The 17068-nt window shown below is 41.4% G+C and overlaps 1 protein-coding gene across 13 annotated transcripts in view; it reads right to left on the bottom strand.

Moving 5' to 3' along the window:
* Positions 1-17068, bottom strand: part of nav2a (neuron navigator 2a) — a 1144654-nt gene that overhangs the window by 42677 nt on the left and 1084909 nt on the right. For all 13 annotated transcript variants that reach the window (XM_087996268.1, XM_087996269.1, XM_043705373.2 and 10 more), the window contains 3 exons: positions 5538-5621; positions 4835-4946; positions 1962-2110 (listed from right to left, as the gene is read on the bottom strand). In XM_087996268.1, the coding sequence (XP_087852394.1) occupies positions 1962-2110; positions 4835-4946; positions 5538-5621 (345 nt within the window). The remainder of the gene's footprint in view (positions 1-1961; positions 2111-4834; positions 4947-5537; positions 5622-17068) is intronic.

Genomic DNA, 17068 nt, shown 5'->3' with positions numbered 1-17068 from the left:
AAAAATCTATTTGATAAATAAATTCTACAAAATGCCAATGGTGAGAGTGGCTGCGAGCAAGCCAACTCGACAAAATAAAAGCAGAAATACCTCAGCAGGTTAAGCAGCATCTGTATAGAGAAAATCAAGAGTTAATGAAACCTTAATTCTGTTTCTTGCTTCACAGATACTGCCTGATCTGCTGAGCATCTCTATCACTTTCTGCTTTTACTTCAGAACTCCAGCATCTGCTCAATTTTGCTTTTGGACAAATAAAGATCTAGTTTCCACAGTACTGTGAAAACTTGGGATCCTTTCTGGAATTTATTTGCAGCAATGTAGAACTGGCAAACCAATTATGACCAGAAAGGAAATGAATACATCATTTCCTGTTGGGATTCAATTACGAGCTGTATATTTTAAGTGATCAGAGCTACACTAACAGGAGAAGGTTAGAATAGTTCTTAAAATGCACACATCACAATAACATTATTTCCTATTGAAATTTTAGTGGTATTTATTATATCTACATAAACAATCATATAACGGACAGAATGGGTCTTAACTAAACAACATGCAACAAGATGAAGTTTGCTATCAGACAAAATAAATCATAAAATGAATATCAAAACATTAAATTATTACATGTAGGTAACCCTTTCTGAACTATTAATGACCCAAAATGCTCACCATTAAGAATATCACTCTAAGATTTCACAAGAATTTGGACACAAACCAAGCAGCAAACATAGCCAGCATAATGAATGCGCAACTTTCTGCACAATGAAGTTATAGTGGGGTCAACAAACACATGAACAGATTGATTACTCATACCTATAGATCCACACACCATCTAACAGGTCCTTGACAGATACCTGGAATGCCTTCTTACAATGTCATCTTACTAAACAATTTTATAAATTGGCAATTCAAATTCAACTTCTTAAAGAGGCCAAATAACCCAAATTCTGTGACTGACATTTTCATGTTCAAAGATCCTTGAAGGAACCAGAAAGAGTCAGAGAGTCATAGATCCTGCACCTGCAGCTCCACAGGCTATTGGTCTTGTCTCAAAGTGAATGGATGGGACCATGTAGACAACTGGGATGTTTTGTGACAACATGGTGAGCAGAAACATAGCCCCACAACAATAAAATCAGAGCTGCATTGTTTCATGATAATAGAACCTTTCAGATTGAGGGGTGGGCAGAAGCCTCAGAACTCCAATAAGACTAAAGTGCAAAACCTATTACACGGCCATGGAGATAATTTACATCTGTATCTACACATGGAGGTACCTGGTTATATGTGCAAGGAAGAAAGTAAACATAAATACTGAGGTAACCATTAAAATAACAGAATAACCATGGTGCTGAGATACTGCAACTTAAGTCACAGAGTCCAATGTTTAACGCATGCAGTTTACCTGTAATAGTGCAGATAGAATTCACTGAATTAGTCTGTGATACCTTATTCTCACCAGATCTGTGTTTAGCATTTTGTATTCACTACAGGTTATCCAAGACCAAACATGCTCAGTTGTAATACATTATAATAATTATTCAATTAACTTGATTTTATCTATTTTGCCTTCTCTCACTAATCATTTTTGTTTGCCTCTGTAGATTAATCCTAATTTGGAGAAACTGTCAATCAGGAAATCTTATAGGCACCAATGTGAGAAAGAAATCAAACCTTGCTTCACCAAAGAAAAGCCTTTTGCAAAAATATTTGGGTGAAATATATAATCACCATATTGTCAGAAAGCAACACACTTTGCATTTGTAGCTAAACATGACACTACTTAACAATTTATAACAATCTCCTTGTTTTACATTATGTTCATACCTGTATCAAGTCCACTAAAATAAAACTCCCTTGAGTTGTAAACATGGCCCAGATCATCTGTGGATTTGTGAAGGGCACTATGGACCGAAGCTTAATTTGAAAAACACCCTCAAACTTTAAAGCCATGGACTTACCCAGTTCTTCTTCTTCTTTTTCTTGGAATCGACCTCTGCACTACTGCCCACGCTGGAATGGCTGGTGGCACTGTTCACACTGGACACACTGTCTGATGAGTGCTGCCTCCGAATCCTCAGATCTGTTGACTGGGATGTACCATTTCCGGCTGCGAGGAAATTGCAGAGGCATCAGAACTCACACTGTCTAAATCACCGAGAGGGTCGTTAAGTGTCAGCCATATTGGTGGACTCACATGTAGGCTAGCCCAGCCAAGGACAGCAGATTTCCTTCCTTGAAGGACATCAGGGAACCATATGGGCGTTACAACATTTGGCAACAGTTTCGTGGTTACCATGGATGAGTTTTTTATTCCAGACTTACTAACCGAGTTCAAAAAGCACTGTCTGCTGTGGTGAGATTCAAACCCATATTCCCAGAGCATTCGCCTGGGTCTCTCACTACTGGGCCAGGTAACATTACCACAATGCCACCACTGTTTAAGAAGGGTGGTAAGGACAAGGCAGGGAACTATAGACCAGTGAGCCTGACGTCGGTGGTGGGTAAGTTGTTGGAGGGAATTCTGAGGGACAAGATGTACATGTATTTGGAAAGGCAAGGACTGATGAGGGATAGTAACATAGCTTTGTGTGTGGGAAATCATATCTCACAAACTTGGTTGAGTTTTTTGAGGAAGTAACAAAGAGGATAGATGAGGGCAGAGCAGTAGATGTGATCTATATGGACTTCAGTAAGGCGATTGACAAGGTTCCCCATGGGAGACTGATTAGCAAGGTTAGATCTCATGGAATACAGGGAGAACTAGCCATTTGGATACAGAACTGGTTCAAAGGTAGAAGACAGGGTGGTGGTGGAGGGTTGGTTTTTCAGACTGGAGGCCTGTGACCAGTGGAGTGCCACAAGGATTGGTGCTGGGTCCTCTAATTTTTGTCATTTACACAAATGATTTGGATGTGACCATAAGAGGTACAGTTAGTAAGTTTTCCCTCATTATGGGCATTTAAGCGGGCATTGGATAGGCATATGGAGGATAGTGGGCTAGTGTAGGTTAGGTGGGCTTGGATCGGCGCAACATCGAGGGCCGAAGGGCCTGTACTGTGCTGTATTCTTCTATGTTCTATGTTCTATGACACCAAAATTGGAGGTGTAGTGGACAGCGAAGAGGGTTACCTCAGATTATAACAGGATCTGGACCAGATGGGCCAATGGGCTGAGGAGTGGCAGATGGAGTTTAATTCAGATAAATGCGAGGTGCTGCATTTGGGGAAAGCAAATCTTAGCAGGACTTATACACTTAATGGTAAGGTCCTAGGGAGTGTTGCTGAACAAAGAGACCTTGGAGTGCAGGTTCATATTTTCTTGAAAGTGGAGTTGCAGGTAGATAGGATAGTGAAGAAGGCGGTTGGTATGCTTTCCTTTAGAACATAGAACATAGAACAATACAGCACAGAACAGGCCCTTCGGCCCACGATGTTGTGCCGAACATTTGTCCTAACTTAAGCACCCATCCATGTACCTATCCAATTGCCGCTAAAAGGTCACCAAAGATTCTGACTCTACGGTCAGAGTATTATTGGTCAGAGTATTGAGTACAGGAGTTGGGAGGTCATGTTGCAGCTGTACAGGGCATTGGTTAGGCCACTGTTGGAATATTGCGTGCAATTCTGGTCTCCTTCCTATCGGAAAGATGTTGTGAAACTTGAAAGGGTTCAGAAAAGATTTACAAGGATGTTGCCAGGGTTGGAGGATCTGAGCTACAGGGAGAGGCTGAACAGGCTGGGGCTGTTTTCCCTGGAGCATCGGAGGCTGAGGGGTGACCTTATAGAGGTTTATAAAATTATGAGGGGCATGGATAGGGTAAATAGGCAAAGTCTTTTCCCTGGGGTGGGGAAGTCCAGAACTAGAGGGCATAGGTTTATGGTGAGAGGGGAAAGATATAAAAGAGACCTACGGGGCACCGTTTTCACACAGAGGGTGGTACGCGTATGGAATGAGCTGCCAGAGGAAGTGGTGGAGGCTGGTACAATTGCAACATTTAAGAGGCATTTGGATGGGTATATGATTAGGAAGGGTTTGGAGGGATATGGGCTGGGTGCTGGAAGGTGGGATTAGATTGGGTTGGGATATCTGGTCAGCATGGACGGGTTGGACCAAAGGGTCTGTTTCCAAGCTGTACATCTCTATGACTCTATGGCTCTATGACCTCCCCTGTACGTAACTATAGGTCAAAGATAGAAATGACAACATTGTGACACAGTGTGTGTTAACCTTGTTTGTTTAAGGATTTGTATTTTAAAGCACTGTCAAATCATTCACCACCTTAGTCAGACATGTGGATCATAGTCTCCCAGTGAACAATATCTGGTCTTATCTTCAAATTACAATGGTTTTTTTCACTAATCCTTGTGAATGATTTGTAGGTTTACATCAAAAAAAGACAAATATAACTAATTTTGGTGAGATAGGAAAGATATGGATTTTTGTTAATCAAAAAAGGGACAGATGTATGTTGCTTATCTTTTCACTTTTGTTGTAACATTGACTTGACAACAAATATAATAAAAGCCTAAAATCCCTAAAGCAAACATTATCTTGGTAAAAATTTGCTAATTACAATGAATTTCCATTGTGCTCAGACCTGGGAGATAGTTTGATTCTAAAGGACATTTTAGTTAACGGTAGTTTAAAACTGGGAAACTTGTCTGATGATAAAAGGAAAGACTCTACAACCCTTACATATCACAACTGTTTACTGGTGGGGTGGATCTGTGATTATTTATCATCAGGAAGTATGAGTAAGAGCATTGCAAACAATCCCTCGCAGAGAATTCCTTAAAGCAATACATGATAACTCTTTGACAGACATCCCTACCTTTACAGGACAGTTCTGGTGTGTTGATGACGCCATTGATTGCAGCTTGGGCTGCAGCATTCTGCTTCTTGAGCAGTTCGATGGTTTTTCGCAATTCATTAAGTTCAGAATCCTGAACATTGAAGAAATGGCAGGTATTAAGACGTTCCTTACAAATGAAAATATACTCCATTTCATTATTATCTTGTTACACTGTACTGACTTCCTGGCTTTTCTCAAAGCTGAATTACTGCTTATTGTGGCAAACATACACGAATTAAATTGTAAACTGTATTACTCAAAGTAGTCTAATTAGAATTAAACTTCTCTTTACTGGTTGTATGGTATAATGTGTTGTTGACATAATAAAAACAAAAAGTCCCAGGGGAAGGGAAACAACATCTAATGCACCTTCCTGTTGTTCCAGCAGCAGCTCATAATCACATGTTTTGCTTAAAGATACCTGGTGGGTTCTCATGCTACAGTGGTAGTGTCCCTATCTCTGTGCCAGGAGACCAGAGTTCACATTCCACTTGCTCTAGAGGTGTGTAACAACATCTATGAAATGGTTAATTAGAAAATACCAAAGATAGCTGGTCTAATTTACCCTGGAAGTCACATATCTCATAAAATTTCCACTTGTCCCAAAACAAGCCATCCTCTCGGTAAACCAAGCTTAATACACCACAGTACACAAATTAAACAGATGGCAGGCAACACTGACCTTCTGTTCAGCAGTCATGGTTAAACTTTGCAATCTTCCTGTCATGTTAGCAAGGCTTTGCTCAAAAGCTGCTACCAGGTGAGCCTGTTTGTTCAAAGCACAAAGAATTTCCAATAAAATTCATGTAGCAAATTACATCAGCAAGCCAGCAGGTGAGATGATGGAGTAGTGGGAATCCAGGAATCCAAGACTGGGGTGTGAGGGATGTGGTTTCATATCCTACCAAAGGAATAAACAGAGTTAAGTTTTTTTAAAATTCATTCATGGGACAAGGGTGTCACTGGCTGAGCTGGCATTTATTGCCCGTCCCTAGTTGAGAAGGAGGTGGTGAGCTGCATTCTAGAACTGCTGCAGTCCATTTGGAAGAAATGGTGATATATTTTCATGCTGGATGGTGAATGGTTTGAAGGGGAACTTGCAGTTGGTGATGTTCTCAAGTATCATCTGCGCTTGTCCTTCTGGATGGTACGTGCTGCGGGTTTAGAAGGTGCTGTATCTAAGGAACACTAGTGAAATTCAACTAATAAATCACAAATTGAAAGTAATCTCTGTGATGATGGCCAGAAAGCTAGTTTCAGTTGTCATCTGAGTCATGCACGTTCTTCAGGAAAGGAAATCTGCCATCCTTACCCGGTCTGGGCAACAGCAATGTGGCTCTTAACGGCCCTCTGAAACGGCCTTGCAGGTCACTCAGTTTAGGGGTGATGAGGGATGGGTATCAAATGCTGACCTTGCCATTGCCCTGGAAACCTTCAGAGGCAACCAAAGGAGTCGCTGATGCAGAGGCAGGCTTTAGAAAAAGTCATCTTTGGTGTTCTGGAAATTCCAAAAAGCTAACAAAAATAGCACTCCATTTATCATGCCAACTTATGACCTTCCACCCAACCCTATTGCCCCATACAAATGCATTAACAACTGGATGAGGGAAATGCCAACAAATGTCTCCCACCCAACTCTCTGTGGCTTTACAACCTCCAAGCCAATTCACCCAGTGTCCCCTATGTGCAGATGTCAGATCACATATGGAAATGAAATCAAAAGCGTTCTAAGTGTCCACTGATAAAAAAAACCACTCTCATTGACAAAGGTCTGTTAACTATGTGCAGCCTCAATCAACAACTTGATCCCTTATAAAGTCAAGTATTTGTTTGACAGCTTCATTTCGAAGACTTTATATGCACTTGGAGGTGTTTTGGCTAATCCTGCAGTGTGTTCATCCAAAATGTCAGATTCTGGGTTGTAACACACAAACAAACACCCATTTCAAAGACTTCAGCACATAGTCACGGACACATTGATATGAAGCTTCAAGAAATGTCTCAATATTCAACTGCTATTGGTGAGAATAGAATTTAGTCAAACTTTCTAAGTATCAAGTGAAAGCAGAGTGAGGGAAAACAAAGGGAACTGTCCCAACTCAGGGTCAGAGGAATGCTGCTTAGATACACATTAGGAATGAAGAGAACCCTACACAAAAATAGAACTTCAAATTAAACCAGTGTTGCTGTTAATCAATTTAAGTTAATGGAAATGGTTTATACAGGAAACAGAATGAGAGATGAAGAGTCCCATCAAACCTCTCTGAACCAGAGGAAGGTTTTCAATATTATCTGTCTGAGGAGTCAAAAGAACATCATCACCTCAACACTTCTCAGATTTGGAAACTACGCTAATTCAAATGTTGGATTTATTCTGTTTTGGCACAAGTTACAAAAGTTAATATCAGGATGCCAAATAGAAATTGAGAATAAATGAACAATTTATTAACTTGTCTCAGTCACCTGTAACAAAATGCTTCCACCTCCATCTGTCGATGAAGAGCAGGATTAGAATCCAGGCATTAAAAATGGAGTTGGATTCACTGTTTGCATCTGAGGGGCAAGATAGAGATGGACCGAGAACATGCAATAGAGATAGTGTGAGAGCTATCGCAAGGACGCACAAGGGAGAATGTGAGAGAGAATATGCAAGAGAAAGCATGTGAGAGAGAGAACAAGCAAGAGAGATAGCATGTGAGACAGAGATTTATGGGAAAGAGAGCGCAAGAGAGAGTGAAGGAAAACATGCAACAATGAGACAGCACATGTGAGCTTGATACAGGAAGAGAGAAAGAGCATGAGGGAGATAAAGGGAAACCATGCAAAAGAGAGAGGATGTGAAAAAGATATGGTGAGGGAAATAGCAAGTAAGGGCTATGATTTGAAGATGCCGGTGTTGGAGAGGGGTGCACAAAGATAAAAATCACACAACAGCAGATTATAGTCCAACAGGTTTAATTGGAAGCACTAGCTTTTGGAGCGCTGCTCCTTCATCACCTGACGAAGGAGATATGTGAGGGATGGAGTGAGAGAAAGAGAACAAGTGAAAAATAGTGTGATGCAGAGAGGCTATGTGAGAGAAATAGTATGACAGTGAAAGAAGTCCTGCAAGACAGAGCACTAGAGTGAGAGATAGCAATGACAGAGACAGCATGAGAGAGAATGTCGGAGATAGTATGAGAAACAGCAAATGAGTGGGAGAGAGATATCGTGAAAATATATATAGCATGACAGCACAAGCTCACAGTGATAGAGCACAAGAGAGGAACTACAAAAGAGATAGTGCAATAGCAAGAGAGATGGCACAGAGAGATAGTCAGAGAGAGAGAGAGAGAGAGAGAGAGAGAGAGAGACAATGAGAGAGCCAGAGAGAAGCGAGAGAGTGAGAGACCAAAAGAAAGCGACTTGATGTAACCAGCAGTTAGGAAAGATGCTAATGTGCCTGATTTATTATACTTAGATTTTAAAACAGTGTTTTTGGGTTGGTTACTTTTCTAAATGTTTTAAAACAATAATTAGGTCCTTTTGGAACAGTGACCTTCTCCACTATCTGTCAGAAAACACGGAACTCCTGGAGTATGAGTGCAACATTGTGTTTATTGCTGTGGTTCTGTTTGCCGAGCTGGAAGTTTTTGTTGCAAACGTTTCGTCCCCTGTCTAGGTGACATCCTCAGTGCTTGGGAGCCTCCTGTAAAGCGCTTCTGTGGTGTTTCCTCCGGCATTTATAGTGGCCTGTCCCTGCCGCTTCCGGTTGTCAGTTTCAGCTGTCCGCTGCAGTGGCCGGTATATTGGGTCCAGGTCGATGTGTTTGTTGATGGAGTTTGTGGATGAGTGCCATGCTTCTAGGAATTCCCTGGCTGTTCTTTGTTTGGCTTGCCCTATAATGGTAGTGTTGTCCCAGTCAAATTCATGTTGCTTGTCGTCTGCGTGTGTGGCTACTAGGGATAGCTGGTCGTGTCGTTTTGTGGCTAGTTGATGTTCGTGGATGCGGATCGTTAGCTGTCTTCCTGTTTGTCCTATGTAGTGTTTTGTGCAGTCCTTGCATGGGATTTTGTACACTACATTAGTTTTACTCACACTGGGTATCGGGTCCTTCGTTCTGGTGAGTTGTTGTCTGAGTGTGGCTGTCGGTTTGTGTGCTGTTATAAGTCCTAGTGGTCGGAGTAGTCTGGCTGTTCCTTACATCAAGAACATCTCTGAAATGACAGCCAGACTATTGCGACCACTAGGACTTATAACAGCACACAAACCAACAGCCACACTCAGACAACAACTCACCAGAACGAAGGACCCGATACCCAGCGTGAGCAAAACTAATGTAGTGTACAAAATCCCATGCAAGGACTGCACAAAACACTACATAGGACAAACAGGAAGACAGCTAACGATCCGCATCCATGATTATCAACTAGCCACGAAACGACATGACCAGCTATCCCTAGTAGCCACACACGCAGATGACAAGCAACATGAATTTGACTGGGACAACACTACCATTATAGGGCAAGCCAAACAAAGAACAGCCAGGGAATTCCTAGAAGCATGGCACTCATTCACAAACTCCATCAACAAACACATCGACCTGGACCCAATATACCGGCCACTACAGCGGACAGCTGAAACTGACAACCGGAAGCGGCAGGGACAGGCCACTATAAATGCCGGAGGAAACACCACAGAAGCGCTTCACAGGAAGCTCCCAAGCACTGAGGATATCACTTAGACAGGGGACGAAACGTTTGCAACAAAAACTTCCAGCTCGGCGAACAGAACCACAGCAACAAGCACCCGAGCTACAAATCTTTTCACAAACTTTGATTGTGTTTATTGCAGTGGTTTATGAAGGAAAAGTTACCTTTGGTGTCCTGGAAATTTCAAAAAGCAAACAAAATTAGCTTTGTTGCGGTTTGAGATATTCAGTGACTGATTTCAGTTTAGGAAACCGAGACAGAATGTTTTCAGGGCAATCCAGAGGAGATGATTGAGTCCTAAAGAAGGGACTTTTCAGAGAAGGAGAAAGTGAGGGCTGCAGACGCTGGAGATCAGAGCTGAAAATGTGTTGCTGGAAAAGCGCAGCAGGTCAGGCAGCATCCAAGGAGTAGGAGAATCGACGTTTCGGGCATGAGCCCTTCTTCAGGAATCCTGCTCCTTGGATGCTGCTTGACCTGCTGCGCTTTTCCAGCAACACATTTTCAGCACTTTTCAGAAGTCAAGGAAATAAATTATCTCAGTGTAAAGGTTTAGCTTGTGAAACTTTCAAACCATTTGGTTAGAATTCTTCAGTGTATTTGAAGCTGAAGAAGTCTAAGCTCACTTTTGATAGTATTCATGCAAAAAAACTCCATAGTTCACAGGATAAAAACTGGGATAAATCAAACTTAGGTATGTAATTTACCTGGATTTGAATTGGTACAAAGTGATAGTGTTGGAGAAACAATTGTTTTAATTGGATACTTTTCCAATTTTGATCAATGTCTAGATAGTGTGGGGATTTTTTTGGGTAAAATCCTTTGGTTCCTTTGCAGCCTTGTGTGACTATGTTTCAATGAATGACTACCAAGTTAACTAGAATTAAAAAGGATTATGATCAATCAGACCAGATTTCATTCTGAGATTTGATTTGTTGAGTTGTACCATCAGCTACGATCATACGGTTTAAATGCACTCCTACGTTCCCACAAATAATTACATCCTGCACTTTCCAAGTCATTGGGATTCACTTCATAAAACATTTTGAAAACAAAATGTTGCAACTTGTTCTTTGTTGGTGATAAAATGCTCTCATTACTCCAAAGTGTAATAACTTTAATCATGGATTCAAAACAATGTGTCATCAAATTAGTCAGAATTATGCAACAAAAAGGAGAGATTTTGGAATGTCCCACCCAGGGGAAACAGGCAATCAAGCTCACGAAATGGTGTGAATGAACTTGCAGTAGGATGTTGCCAGGAAAGAAGGGTTTACGTTATAAAATTAGGTTGGGACTTTTTTCACTGGAACGTAGGAGATTGAAGGGTGACCTTATAGAGGTTTATAATATCATGATGGACACAGATAAGGTGAATAGTAAAGGTCCTTTGCCTAGGGTGGGGGAGTTCAAAACTAAGGGGCATATTTTTAAGATGTAAAAAGGACATGAGGACAACCTTTTTACACAGAGCGTGGTTAGTGTGTGGAACGAACTGCCAGATGAAGTGGTGGATACAGGTGCAGTTACAATATTTAAAAGACATTTGGATAAGTACATAAATAGAAAGGTTTTGGAGGGATATGGGCAAAACACAGGCAGGTGGGACTAGTTTAGTTTGGGAACATGGTTGGGGTAGACTATTTGGACTGATGGGTCTGTTTCCATGCTGTATGACTCCATAACTCTAATTTTGCATTCCTCACTTGTATTGGTGACCTGGGTGACCATCAAGGGAGAGCACGGCAAGCTTAGATATTTAAAATCAAGAATAAATCAAGAAATCTGTTGAACTGCCCCACAACAGCCCCATGTCACTCACCTCCCCTCATGGCACTCCGTTTGACAACTGAGTTATGCCATTCGTGCTGCTTGGTTTTAAGGTTATACACAATGATGTCTGTGGAAAGTGTAATTTCACCACGTGATACGTGAGTGATCCCAGGAACACTCCATCGCTTTGAACATTTTTAACAAGCCTGCAGCTGAAACAAAGTGGTTGGAGCTACACACACTCTGGGTGGTCCCAGACAAGGTGCACAAATTTGAGACAGCCTCCATTTCAAACATGAGGGTCCGTCTTTTCAAACATTCTTTAGTTACACATCTCACACAGCAGATAAAATGATAAACGCTGATCATTTTAGGAGACCAAACAGAGGAAATAGTGATATCTAACCTTTCAATTCCATTCTTATGGAGTCTGTGGGCAGTTGGTTAGCTCAGTTAGATGGATAACTGGCTTACAATGTAAAGTGATGCCAACAGCATGAGTTCAATACCTGCACTGGCTGAGACTATCATCAAGATTTTAACTCCTCAACCACTCCCCTTGCCTGAGGTGTGGTGACCCTTGTATTATGCCTGTACCAGTTGTGTGTCTGCATTTAATGACACAGCAGCCCGAAAGTGATGATGGTGACTTTACCATACTTAGTCCACCCCATTCCCATTATTACCTTCCAAACACAGTCAAGCTTTGATCAGGAAAATGGAGCAGATTGAACTGTAATGTGTTCCTGGGTTACATTTTGTTTTTGGGTGTTGCTAACCATTTGTTTCTCATCCCTAATTTGCCCCAAAAATTAAGTGACTTGCTTGGATATTTCAGTAAAGAGCCAATCGCATTGCTGGGGATCTGGAGGCACATGTAGGCCAGGACTTCCCCAAAGGACATTAGAGACCGAGGTGGGTGTTTGTCAACACTCAATAGTAGTTTCATGGTTACCATTAGTGAGGCTAGTTTTGAATTCCACATCCAGTAATTGAATTTAAATTCCAGCCGTTGCCATAGCAAGATCCAAATAGATGCTGCAAGAACACAGTTATCCACACTCTGGGTGGTCTGAGATCAGCTACACAAATTTGAGACAACCCTTATTTTATTGCCTCAAACTGTTGGATTACTACTTGAGTGACACTACCACTATTGTATCATCACACCACAGAAACTCGACAGAATGGCAACAGGCTATTCAGCCCATTGAGCCCACACCGAGCAGCCGAAGAGTATCCCACTCGGACCCACGCACACCATCCCCACCTCCGCCCCCACTCCAATCCTATCCATATAATCTGGTATTTCCCATGGCTCATCCACCATCCCTGGACACGATGGGCAACTTAGCCTGGCCAATTCACCTAACCTGCACATCTTTGTGAGGCTGTGTCTCCATCCTTGACAGCTAAGCTTTGTTCAGAGGCTGGAAGACGTGCTTAGTAGAAAACAGTGGGGAATTTTTTTTTAAAAGTAAAGAAAGATGAAAGAACTGAGTAAACAATGCAGAGGGCAACAGTGTTCAAATGTTGGCTGTCTTTCTGATTTGAAGTTGGCTTGCAGAATTGAGATCCATCACCTCACTATGTAACCTACCAAACAATAAAAAATTGGAACTTATAAAGGATCAGTAGATTCATTGATCAGTATCAATAATATAATGCAGCAAAAAGCCTATCCCAGGTGAAGATATTTTCTATTCGACATGTTAACAGATGCTCTTCCAACTCTTGAACCCAGGCCTCCTGGCTTAGCAGTAGGGATACTACCACTGCACTTCAAGAGCCTTCGGAGGTGGTGGAGGGGGGAACTATTATAGACATATACATATTAGACACTAATTTAATTCACATGTGAGGACTCAATTGATTTCAGGTAGACCAATTGTTATCACACTGTGGTATCAGATCGTGTGATGTTGTGTGAAAATTTAGCATGACCTTGTTTATTTGAATTCTGTCACAATAACATAAAAGCTTAATGACAGCTCTACTCACAGAAACCAGGCCCACACGTACTATTAATTGTTGCTTTGCCTAACTGAGGTTGCATGTGGGTGGAGTTAAGCACTTTAATTCAAATGCAAACATTCTAATGGATTGGTCACATTGCTTCATATTGGAAAATAGTTTGTTTCATGGGGTTATTTAAACCTGCTGAGTAGCGTCATTGACTGGAAAGTATTTCTCTGTGTGGCTGGTTAGAGATGTCAGTGAGTGATGTATTTACAAGATTCAGATTGGTGTCAGAAATTGAGTGGGGAAAGCAAGAATGATTTATAATCATTTGATTCCTGCAACACACCCCCTGCTTTGCGATCATTGATATTATTAATCTTAATGTGCATTTGTTTTCAAGGTCTCCCTGGATTCCTGGTAAAGGCTGTAATTTCTGATTCTGTCATGTATCTTATCAACATTCATTTGGTCTTCAGCCTTCCACAACACATGATTTATTACTTAGCTGGGTGCACATGTCTATACAATACCTATGCCACAGAACCATGGTTACATCTTTAAATCAGACATTTTAGTGTTTTCACCTACAACTAATATGGCAGAAACTGGCCTATAGAGCAGGGATCCTTGACTATATTACTTCTATTTCTTGCTTTGGTTGTGTCAACATCACAGACTGTTAACATTGATATGGATGGTGCTGGTGACACAAGGCAAGAGCTACTGAGATGGTCATCCTGATAATGAAACCTTTAGTGGAAATTAACTCATCATGCATCTTGAAGATATGATGTGATGGGACTGTAAATGTTCCCTTTAGCAGTTTGCTCCATTGTGGGATTGTTCAGGGGAAGGAAGGTTGTTGATATATTCAAGATATATAATCTTTATAGTAATTTAGTTTGGGAGCTTGGGGATTATGGTCAGAATGGACTGGTTGGATCTGTTTCTATGCTGTATGACTCCATAAGCATGACTGTAGGCTATGTGGATGGCAACCTTGTGTTTAGTCATTGTTGGGGGCACCAGGCAGCTGTTTCTGAGGAGGCTATGGCCTGGTGGGATTATTGCTAGACGATTAATCCAGAAATCCAGGGCGACTTGCTGGGTCCTGACTTCAAAGCCCATAATGGCAAATACTAGAATCTGAATTCAAGATAAAAAAAAAACTCAAATTAAGAATCTAGTGATGACTGGTAAACTATTGAGAATTATCAGAAGAGCCCATCAGGTTCACTAACATCCTTTGTGAACCAGTGTGACACCAGACCCACAGCAACGTGGCTGACTCCTAATTGCCCTCTGGACAATTATGAAAGGCCAAAAATTCAGGTATAGCCAGTGATGCCCAAAGCCATTGCATGTTTTTTTTTAGCTAGTAGTCCATTTCATATTTTACAGAACATCCTTACAGAACATTGGGCAGCACGGCAGCTGAATGGTTAGCACTGCAGCCTCACAGCACCAAAGACCCGAGTTTGATTCCCGCCTTGGGCAACTAATTCTGTGGAGTTTACACATTTTCCCCATGTCTACATGGGTTTTCTCTTACAATACAAAGATGTGCAGGTTAGGTAAATTGGCCATGCTAAGCTGTCCATTGTGTTCAGGGTGCATTAGTCTGGGGTAAATATAGGGTTACGGGGTAGGGGAATGGGTCTGGGTGTGGATCTGTTGAGCCAAAGGGCCTGTTTCCACACTGTAGGGATTCTATTCTATGATCTAGATATCAATCTATATTCCCTTTGCTATCGTGATTCTCATTCCAAAACTTAGATCGAGGATGGGAAACTAGTTTCTATACTGATGTATGTAGAATAAGGCCACACCTCTTTGAAACTTTTTTTTTATCTTTGTTGTATCTCTCATCATCCCATAAACAACTAGCAAACTCCAGGACTGGATAAACAAACACTCTTTTGTTTTGTAAATCCGAAGGTTCCTTCTCTGAAATCCAAGAACCCAAGGAACCAGTTCAGGATTAAGTAAAATAAAAATGGAAAATGCGACAGAAACTCAGCAGGTCTGGCAGCATTTGTGGTGACAGAAGCAGAGTTAGCATTTCAAAATAATTATGACTTTTGTTCAGAACTGGGGAACTGAGGAAGAATGGTATTGGACACAAAACATGAACTCTGTTTCTCTCTTCATAGATGCTGCCAAACCTGCTGAGTTTCTTCAGAACTTTGTGTTTTTAATTGCATTTCTCTAACATCACAATAATTTGCTTTTGTTTCAGGGCTCAGTAACATTAGTCTACATTGAATGGAATGTTAGATTTGGAGCTTTATTTTTCTCTTAAATATTCAAATGTGAATTATATTGCAGAAGAATTTAATTAAAATGTGGTTCAATCTTAACCTACTATCAGTAGTTGTTGTTGCATCTATGATAGAAAGGGTGGCTACAGTAGGAACTAGCTGTGCTCCCTCAGATCAATTCAGATTTGGGAATTACTGTGGAATTCATCCCGTTCCAGTTCAACAACTGTCTTTAATTTGTTCATGGATATTGTTAAAATAATCGCAGGGTCTTTAATGACATCTATTTGCAGTTCCGTTGTTGAATAATTTAATCACCTGATTATATTTGTTAAGAAACATCTTCACGGATGATTAATCCTGACAGACTGATGCACAGAAAAAATAGAACAAATGTTGCATAAAAGTTTCACCGGATGAGCAAGGCTGCAGGCCCTTAAACAAAATTGTCATTGTATCTGTGTAGATTGAGATCAAGCTTTCCCACCGTTTTTGGGTTAGGCCCGTCATTGTTTCGGCAGACAAAAATCTGAGTATCAGTATAGCGATAAACATAGACATAGCTGAGCTCTGTAAAGATAACATGGTGTAATCATGCAAGGAAAAGAAACAGATTAAACTATGGATGTAAGATTTGGTCTTTAGGCAAAGTACTAATTGCATTAACCCTATTTACTTCAAGTGCACAGCAGAACAAGTTCAAGAGGCTGATTAGGCAAAGTCCCACTTGTTAATCCAACATTATTGTACACCATGTAGCTGGGGTACACCAACATCAATAAAATGTCACCGCACTTTCAACCTTTACAATCAGCTGAAGCACTTCAGCTAAAATTCATTGTTGTGATTTCTCAAATTTGTAAAGCAGTAACATAGGATCCTTTAACTCAAGTTTCAATTCATTGTTTTACTTTGTAACTGTTACTATTGCTGTTGTCTATGGATCTGGTAGGATCTGAAAGATCTATGATCCTATTGTGAAGATCTGGTTGGACAGAAAGGTAGGATCTGGTGGGAGATGGAAATGTGTTGCTGGAAAAGCGCAGCAGGTCAGGCAGCATCTAGGGAACAGGAGAATCGACGTTTCGGGCATTAGCCCTTCTTCAGGAATGAGGAAAGTTGGTCCAGCAGGCTAAGATAAAAGATAGGGAGGAGGGACTTGGGGGAGGGGCGTCGGAAATGTGATAGGTGGAAAGAGGTCAAGGTGAGGGTGATAGGTCAGACTGGGGTAGGGGCGGAGAGGTCGGGAAGAAGATTGCAGGTTAGGAAGGCGGTGCTGAATTTGATGGATTTGACTGAGACAGGCTGGGGGGAGGGGAAATGAGGAAACTGGTGAAATCCGAGTTCATCCCTTGTGGTTGGAGGGTTCCTAGCCGGAAGATGAGGCGTTCTTCCTCCAACCATCGTTTCGCTGTGGTCTGACGATGGAGGAGTCCAAAGACCTGCATATCCTTGGTGGAGTGGGAGGGGGAATTGAAATGTTGAGCTACAGGGTGGTTGGGTTGGTTGGTCCGGGTGTCCCAGAGGTG

Source organism: Chiloscyllium plagiosum, unplaced genomic scaffold (assembly GCF_037043375.1).
Source record: "Chiloscyllium plagiosum isolate Xiang-an unplaced genomic scaffold, Cpla_swu_hap1 HiC_scaffold_18, whole genome shotgun sequence".
Taxonomy (NCBI): Eukaryota; Metazoa; Chordata; class Chondrichthyes; order Orectolobiformes; family Hemiscylliidae; genus Chiloscyllium; species Chiloscyllium plagiosum.
This window is presented reverse-complemented; position numbering and strand designations above follow the sequence as displayed.